We start from the raw sequence: 8899 nt of genomic DNA, 5'->3' as shown, positions 1-8899 counted from the left end.
GTCCCTGCCCACAGCAGAAGGGTTGGTCCCTTCCAACCCAGGCCATTCTGTGAAGTATACATCATCAACAGATGGCTTTTAGACAATAAAAGGATCATCCACTTTCAACTATTTTAAATCAGAAAACCAACTATTCTATAATTAAAACAAAATCTCAAATGCTTATTTTGGAAAAATACCCCACCTAAGGCTGATCTGCTTGATGCGGTTGATTTGGCTACTGATTTGTAGCCACATGCTAAGCAATGCAAATACTGCATCTCCTAAACATTCTTTTCATCAAATCTTCTTACTAGTTTTGTATGTAAAATTCCTAGCTGTTAATTTTCTCTCAGGGAAAATAAATGCAAAAATCAACACAAATCTTGCTTGTGAAAACAATGAGAAAACATGACAACAATAAATGGTCATACAGAAGGTTTTAATGCTTGATTAAATCATCACAGTAATGAGAATTTTTACTGTAATGATATGCAGTTCTACCACACTATTATAAATAAAAACATTAAGATCAATATTAAATACAGCTCTAGGCGACATCACAGATTAACAGAGAATGCATTCTTCATGAACCAGTATCTGAATGATTTAAAAAATAAAAAAATGCTGACACTTTCCCCCTCCCATCCACCACCTTTTTTTTTTTTTAATTAGTAACTTGAGTAAGGCGCTGCAAGTTTCACGTTAGAAATTTTTTGTTGCACAGCACAGGCACACATAATTCATTACCAGAACCTCTACTGCATGTTTACCAGAAGACATTTTAAATGTCAACAGGGAAAGCTTAGCAGGTTAAGAAGAGTAAACGGAGATACATAATTTATGTGCAGCACTCAAGATCCACACAGAAATGAAACACAGCAGGAGTGTGAACTGTATTTTAATTCAGACAGCAGTCTATAGAATTAGGTGCAAGTTAATACAGTACACACAGCAGTGTTTTACAATAACATCAGACATGGCAGAGATTTCAAACTAATTTAAAGCGATTTTTGTATGTGTAGTGAGTTTGTATTCTTCCACTGAAAAAAAAAAATGAGACAACAGAAATCAGTGTCACAGACAACTTCCAGAGCTGCCTTCTGTAAATGGGACAATCCTGCTCTTTGTGAAGCTTCCTCTTCTTCAGGCTTATGTAATGTAACAGAGCAAATTTTTAACCACTAGCACGGACTTCACATGGAAGAGTACAGCTGCTTGTTGCCATGCTCCCATTTCAACATAGCCCAAGTCCCTGTTTATTTCCAAACCTGTTTTTTAATACGAGGCCTGATCACTGTGATCCCCCTGGCACATTTCACTTTCTACTGGTTCCAGTTGCTGCTGGAGATGAGATGCTAAAATGTAGATGGCAAGTTTTTACTCAGAAAAATCAGTTAAAATTCAACAGTGCACTTACTTAAGCACAGCCATTTTTGTGCAGCTCACCAACAGTGTCAGAATTTTGGTTCATTGTGTTACTGAACTTATGATAAAATCATACTACCTACTTTGTGAAAAAGATGTTTGAGGTAACCGTGATGAATGCCTTAGAGATATTTAAGATTATGATGTTAAACTTTTAGTGTTTATATTCTTGCCATTTTTGCAGTCTTGTGAGCATAATTGTTAAAGAAGTTTCATCCAACCTCATATTACAGAACATGATTTTTGTCAGCCAGATGTCTTAATTTTTTTCCTCCATCATTTAGGCTCATAGCATATTGTCATTTTTCCTCTGCCTGCAGTTGTGGTGGTGATCTGATAGAATGAATAGGAAACAAAACAATGTACTGTAAAGAAGTTAGGGATCTGTCAGTTCACCTCCAAGTGTGTGTGTTGCTGCTGAATTTTGAAGTCCTGCCGAAGTTTCAAGTACTGGATTCAATTTTTCCCTGCTGTTCAGGTGTGACTACATATAATTTACACCTCTATATACTTGGGAGAAAAGAAAAAAAAAGAGTAAAAAGCAATCTAATAGTTGCTTTCTCCTATTACTTTTGAAACCCTGCAGGTTTTTTTTTTTTTAATAAAACCTTACTATTACTGTTCCAGTTATCTGCTAGTAAAGAAAAAAAGGAAATCCAAGGTAACGGCTGTGAAAGTTATATTTGAAAATGATCTCGTAAGTATGTTGGATCATAAAGAAGCCATTTTCTTGAAACCCTTCATCTAGTTGTAAACATTGGCTAATCCTCCATTACTTACAGAGGATTATGAATTATTCTATAAAATCACATTAAAAAGGTAATTAGTTATGTGAGATATTAACTGATTCATATTTAATAGATTTTTTAATCCATACAAATATAAATAAAGAATGGTAAAACTTCAAGAAAAATAATATACATTTAGTGCAAATTATGAGTTACATTTCTTCCTACTATGTCAGCAGTGGAACATCTTTTGTGGAGAAGAAAAAATAAAAATGACCATTATCAGATTTTACAGGGGGAAAAAGATCTCCAGTGTTGTAGCATGCATTTTTTACCAGATACACGCATACAGAATTGTTCCAGCTCTTAAACTAGTAGAATAGCAGTATTTTTCCTTATACTGCACAACATTGGTATATATCATAATGTTTTCAATAATACAAAAAATTGCATAAGACCAGGTCACATTATTGATACTTTCTGCAGCAAAACCAGTATTTTTCTTTTAAATACTGGTTTCATCTGGTTTTAGTTTTCTCATATCACGACAGCACATGGGTTGAAAGAAGTCTTGCATGGTTCTTGCAACGTATTACCTGTTCAATGTGGTTTTGTTGCAGTGGCTCTGCATTGCCCCAAGCATTTCATGATGTACGAACTTACACATTTAATGGCACAAGAAAAACCTCCCTTCTTGTGATCACACCTCAGTAACTCAGTACATCTCAATATGAGAAACAACTGCTTCAAAAGGGCACACCAATTTTAAAGAGGCTTTGTTACGGCTCAGGAGAGAGAGAAATAAAGCTCTTCTGGAATGTAGAAAGGTGACGAGTAATAGTTAACACGCTTCATGAGTTAACACAACAGTTTTCAATGGTAAGAAGGGCAAGACCTTTCAGTCTCCACAAGATGGCTCAATTCAGAACAATCCCTCCAGAAACAGGGATTAATAACACATCTCTTCAATGCTGAAGTACCAGGCTGGGCTGGAGAATGCCACCACTTTGCACGGCTCACCCACTGCACTATCATGGCAGACCTGATGTCTCGGGACGCATCCAGTGCAGGACAGCAGCTCTCCCTTCCCACACTCCCATCAGCCTTCCTCCTCGCCACATGCTCCCCCAGACTGACTCCTGATTGCCAGCAGCACTGTTACGTAAAAACCCAGCTCTCGTCTCTGATTTTAGAAGTTTTCCCCAGACTAAAGTGTTGTGCTATTCAACAAATGGACCTCCTCTTCCGTTTCCTCTCTCTCCTCAGCTATGGGTTTCAGTTGAACATTATGGAGGCGGGGTCTTGGTTTGCCGTCTGGGCCATATGACGGAGGATATCTTTTTTTGTTATAATGCCAAGGAGGCGCCTGAAAAGGATAAATGGAAGATTGATATTAATCCAAGCAGGAAAATAATGAACCGGAACAAATCTGTAGCCAAGTCCTTTTTGTTGACAGGAATAGGGCAAAAGTAAACAGCCTGATTTTCTTATTTAAGCAGAAACATTTTATTTATCAAAATGTTGAGGAACCACCAGTTTGATAAAACACAGCAATGCTGAGACACTGTATCAGATGGTCTCTGACAGCTGTAGTCCATTTTAATGAAATACAAGTCATCCAAGTAGAGCCCATTACAATTTTTATTTAACTTTTTGTTTCTACAAAAATCAAATTTTGATTAGCATATGCCAACAAAAAAGTAACAAAGAGGGACAAAGAAAAGAGAGGTATGAAAAAGAAGTGATACTGATCCCATTTCATAAAGGAGGCATGTTCCAACCTAGCCATCAGAAGTGATGTACCGCTTGATGGCCCCAAATCAAACAAATCAAACTCCCCTTCCCTCCTTTTTTAAACCAGAAGGATCCTTCCAGTCTGACACACTGGCTCAGATTGAATATATTCATAGGAGCACACTGTACCAGCCACAAAACTTTTGTATAATAAACATGAGCTCATTAGTTTTTGGAGTTCATGGCTTTAGCAAAAAATAAACTGTGAATAATAAAAGAAAATTTTCATTTTCCAATTTAGATACTGTGCTCTTATGACAGGGTCTTTTAAAACTATAACTGCGAAACATCAAATAGAGTGAGACTGTCCAAAAGGATAATATCACAAGAGAAGCAAAGAGCAGAATGAATGAGCTGCTGCCCTTGTTATTCTGGTTAGTACATTTCAATTTGTCTTATTAAAGGACGCATGAAATACTTGTGAAATATTAGCATAAAATAAGAACATAATTAGCATATTTTGCACATAAGCAGCTAAACATGGTGGGTATGTTTAGTAGACGTAACTAGCAACCCATGTCCAAATTAAGACAAAATCTACCACCTATCTAAGGGGTTAGTTCACAACATCATGTTTAAAACCATATCTAGATTCTGAAGTCAACAGCCGACATAGTAGCAAGCCACTTGGTGGCTAAGGGTATCACTGCACATTTTGTAAAGGAGTACACTGACTGCTGTAGGTAACAGCAGCAGAATCACAAGACTTCACATAAAATCACAGGACTTTATTAAAAAATAAGAATATTTTTAAAAATCATGTTGATAAAGGGGGATTACAGGGAATATCTAATGATGCAATTAAAACATGCTTGTCTTTGCTTCTCAAAAGATGTGATACTTTGCTATTGAACAGCTATTTAAAGCTGTCCAAATCAGAAAAAGAAATTGGCGTATACGAAAATCTTAGTTTCATTAGGCAGGGAAAAAGTATTCCTAGCTGCGTGCCTTCCCACCTGGGGAATTCAAGAGATCAACCAGCTGGATCTATGTGATCTCAACAACACAAGTTTCAGAAAGTTTACTGTTTACTTTCCTTTAATGTTGTGACTAACAGTATGTTCACATTTACAGCTTCATTTCTACAAAAGGATTTTGCACATGTTCTTTTATGGTTTAATACAAATTTTGAGCATAAGAAGATTTCGTTGTTCAGCCGATGTCATAAAAGCCCTGAACAGTTCACAAGTTTCATGCTTCCTGACTTCTAATGTGTCTAATTATGAGATCTGATATATCTAATCACCAAGGGTTCGACGTGCTGCTTTAGTTGCTCGAGATGCTCTAATATGTTCTTCTTTGTGATGATCCCCAAGACAATCCTGCAACAGATTATGTTATGCTAATAACTGTGTATGAAATCAAATTTAAAAAAAAGTTCTAATCATAATGAAAAAGGATTAGAGAAAACTAAAAACAGAAAAAAAAAAGAAAAAGAAAAAGAATGGTTGCGGGAAAGCCAATGAGATAATTAAATGAAAATCTATTTGAAAGTCAGTATCCTTTCCCAGATTTTGCTTTTTTCCTTTTTCTCCCAAAATGCTGAACACAACTGGCTCTTTAACCACCCCAGAGCAGTATGTTTCTCATATCAGGTACACATCAGGATAGCAAACTATCCCTTCACCCTAAATTCACATGGTTTTGGGCTTTAAAGGCACTGAACTAAAATCTACTTTGTATTTCCTTTGTTTAATAGTTACTTCTCCTCATGCTTACAGATAATTATTCACATTTTAACAAGCCACAGCAGATGAACAAAGTAGTAACTGTAAAGTCATAGCAATTGAGGTTCGATGCTGCCGTAGAGAGCTAGGCTATCTGGTGTCCTTACAAACAGACAAATTCAGACAAATTTCTCATTCATGACAGGACAAATCAAGAGCAACTCCCTGGAATGGATATTCTGGTACAAATTTGGAGGAGCGAGGCTCAGTCTTCTCTTTGTCATCTGCACAATTTCTGCACAATCCAATCTGGATTGGAACCAGTCTGTTGACACAAGTCTTTAAACCTTTATATTCAGTTTGCAGGAAATTTGCCCGCCAAAATACAAAGTAGTCCTTGATGGCCACAAGGCTATATGCTGTGGCTAAATACCACCAGTACTAGTATTTATGATCTGGTCGCCTTGTAATGGACAGTGTGCTTGTGGAATGACACAAATTTGTAAACTGAAGTAGGATAGAATAAAAATTAAAGCCATCCATACTTCCTGCTACTTTATAATAAAATAGTTTAAAATGTACAGTAGAGCTTGACATAGCTTTGCACAATCAAGCTTTCTTTAGAGGACATTTTAGCATCAACGTCAATGTTTGAGCACTCAACCACAACAGAAACTATGAAAAAAATTATCATAGCAAATATTTTTCAGTGAATTGGAATTGATTCCAATTTCCCTCCCCAAAACAAGCAGAACTTCATGCCTGCACTAACTTCTAACTGTCAGATCATTATGTCCTTTCCGTATCAGAGAAAGGCTTCTGGAAACACTACTTGACATTCCATACAGAGACGCATTGAAGAAAAAAAAAAAGCAAGCAGGAGAACACTTAAAATAAATTTGTTTCAAAATGCATCTGAAAAAACCAAACTTGGAAACCAATGCAATATTTAAAACATTTGCTACATACACAGCAGCAGTCCTTCTGCCCACAGAAAAACTAAGAAAGTCCCAGTCATTTCAGATTTCTTGTCCCAAGGACATTGATCAATCCTAAACATGTGGATGAGCAGACAACATTTCACTCCCCAGGTGCCTTAAAGACATGCTAAAGGGAAAGCAAGATACGATGGTAGGAGCATCGATGTTGCATGTCAAGTGTTTAATGCAAGAGATACAGGAAAGCAGAATGTTAAAGGAACAGCTGCACAGAAAAAGATCATGTAAAAAAACAAGGAGCAGTTTAGATAAGAGGCAATTACAACGAACTTTTAGTTTCCATGCCTGGGGTGATTTATTTAGTAGATAATCACAGGACAACTCCCAACAGTCTCATTTACAAACATTCTAAATCTTAAAATTACTTTCCTGAAATATTTTGAATTGTAGAAACAAAAGTTGCATATTGAAGTTCCACAACTAGCAGCAGTTTAGTTGTTAGTATTCCAAAAAACAAAAGCTTGGTGGTAATCGCCATCATCAGACTCCAGAAGAAGAGATACTGACTAGATCATTTTCTCCTCTACTCTTTATGAACCCAGTATTTGTAGGTGTTCAATAACTGCTGATACATTGCACCTTGCCAGAACACAGATAAGAATGAGAAAATACAGGCCTTAGACTGTGCAGCGCACAAGCCTAAACTTCTGCAAGACAAGTTGTGTCTCCTCCAAAAGCAACTTGCACAGATCAAACTTGCTGAATGAATTTTTAACAGAAAATCATAAAATGACTGAAATCATCTGCCTGCTTACTTGGAATACAAGGAAGGAGTAAGAATTTCAGAGAGGTGCTACAGCACAGCACGTTCTTAATGAACAGCTGGGGTCCTCTTGCAATACCAAACTTACGGGTTCAAATACCATGATCCTGGTGTATATCCTGGTTCAAATACTCTGATCCTGGAAGTGAAAATTACCGTATGTAACAAAATGCACAGCACTGCTGCCACTTCACTCACCCGTTGTGTGTTACAAGGCACTGCCTCAGACCCAGCTTCCGGAAAATATCCACCACGATTTCCATTGGTGTGTGGTCTGTCACGGTGAAAGGGCTCATATCAAGTATGCTTCTGAGCTTCAAAGGTCGAGGGCTTTCTGCTGGAAGCGATGGGGTATGCTGGGCAAAACATACTCTGGAACTGCTAACAATCCCTTCCTGCTTCTTTCTAGCACTTTCTTTAAGAGAGACAGGGAAGGGGGAAAAACAGCAGAGGAGAAAGAATTTATTCTTGGAGTAAGATGTTAGTGCAGACGGACAGCTCAATCGACACTACCAGACTCTCGCGTATGTTTCCATAGCCACTGCTTTACCCCCAGGAAGTGGTTGTGCAGAAATCACAAAAGCCATCTACTATTCACCTTTAGTCATTATTCAACTAATTTTCTCACTCCAATAAGTAACTTTTGTTTACTATAAAGAGGTGGAAAGCCTAAAAAAAATAACATGCAGGAAGCACATACTCAGCTCCTGAAGAAACTGCCAGGGAAAAGCCAGCCTCAACTGACAGGTCCCTGAACCTTTTCCTAATATCCAACCTAAACCTCCCTCAGCACAGTTTCAGGCCGTTCCCTCAGATCTTGTCAGCAGGCACCACAGAGAAGAGATCAGTGCCTGCCCCTCCTCTTCCCCTCACAAGGCAGCTGTAACTGCAGTGAGGTCTCCCCTCAGTCTTCTCCAGGCTGAACGGACCAAGTGACCTCAGCTGCTCCTCACACAGCTTCCCCTCAAGGCCCTTCACCATCCTTGTGGCCCTCCTTTGGATGATGTCTAATGGCTCTATAACCCTCTGATAATCTGGCACCCAAAAGTGCCCACAGGACTCGAGGTGAGGCTGTCCAGTGCAGGAGAATCCCCTCCCTTGCCCAGCTGGCAATGCTGTGCCTGATGCACCCCAGGATATGGTTGGCCCTCCTGGCTGCCAGGGCACAATGACTCTTAAGCCAGACACAACCTGAGACTAAGCAACTTCCACTGTATAATCTCAGCAGCTGAAATGAGTCTTACTATGAAAGTGTATTCTAAGAAGAATGTTCTGCTATTCCCTCATTTACTCAAGTAAATGCAAACTTAAACCAGTATGGTGTTGGTAATAATTTCCAAGTTTTGGACATTCATATACATCCTACATACTGTAATACCATAGTATACACAGTAGTAGGACCACAGGCAAAAATCTGACTGAAGTAAACAGTGTTATGTTCACAAAACATAACTTTTAAAAAGTTTCAGGAGAATTCTGTCCCTTTCTCAAGTGTCTTTGTTTAAGAGATATGTATCAAAAACCCCCAGCAGTTTAAGATGC

General features: G+C 38.1%; 1 protein-coding gene across 4 annotated transcripts in view; it reads right to left on the bottom strand.

Moving 5' to 3' along the window:
* Positions 1–402: 402 nt before the first annotated feature.
* Positions 403–8899, bottom strand: part of CLCN3 (chloride voltage-gated channel 3) — a 66026-nt gene continuing 57529 nt past the window's right edge. For 2 of the 4 annotated variants that reach the window (XM_042015059.1, XM_042015060.1), the window contains 3 exons: positions 7556–7772; positions 5176–5251; positions 403–3501 (listed from right to left, as the gene is read on the bottom strand). In XM_042015059.1, the coding sequence (XP_041870993.1) occupies positions 3343–3501; positions 5176–5251; positions 7556–7772 (452 nt within the window). In that variant the 3' untranslated portion in view covers positions 403–3342. The remainder of the gene's footprint in view (positions 3502–5175; positions 5252–7555; positions 7773–8899) is intronic. The other 2 variants (XM_042015061.1, XM_042015063.1) reach the window with 1 other exon arrangement.

Source organism: Corvus kubaryi, unplaced genomic scaffold, assembly GCF_017639235.1.
Source record: "Corvus kubaryi isolate FWS band 111438036 unplaced genomic scaffold, C.kubaryi_AGA036_p1.0 split3-131, whole genome shotgun sequence".
Classification (NCBI taxonomy): Eukaryota; Metazoa; Chordata; class Aves; order Passeriformes; family Corvidae; genus Corvus; species Corvus kubaryi.
The sequence above is the reverse complement of the archived record's forward strand: the minus strand, read 5'-3'. Positions and strand labels throughout refer to the sequence as shown.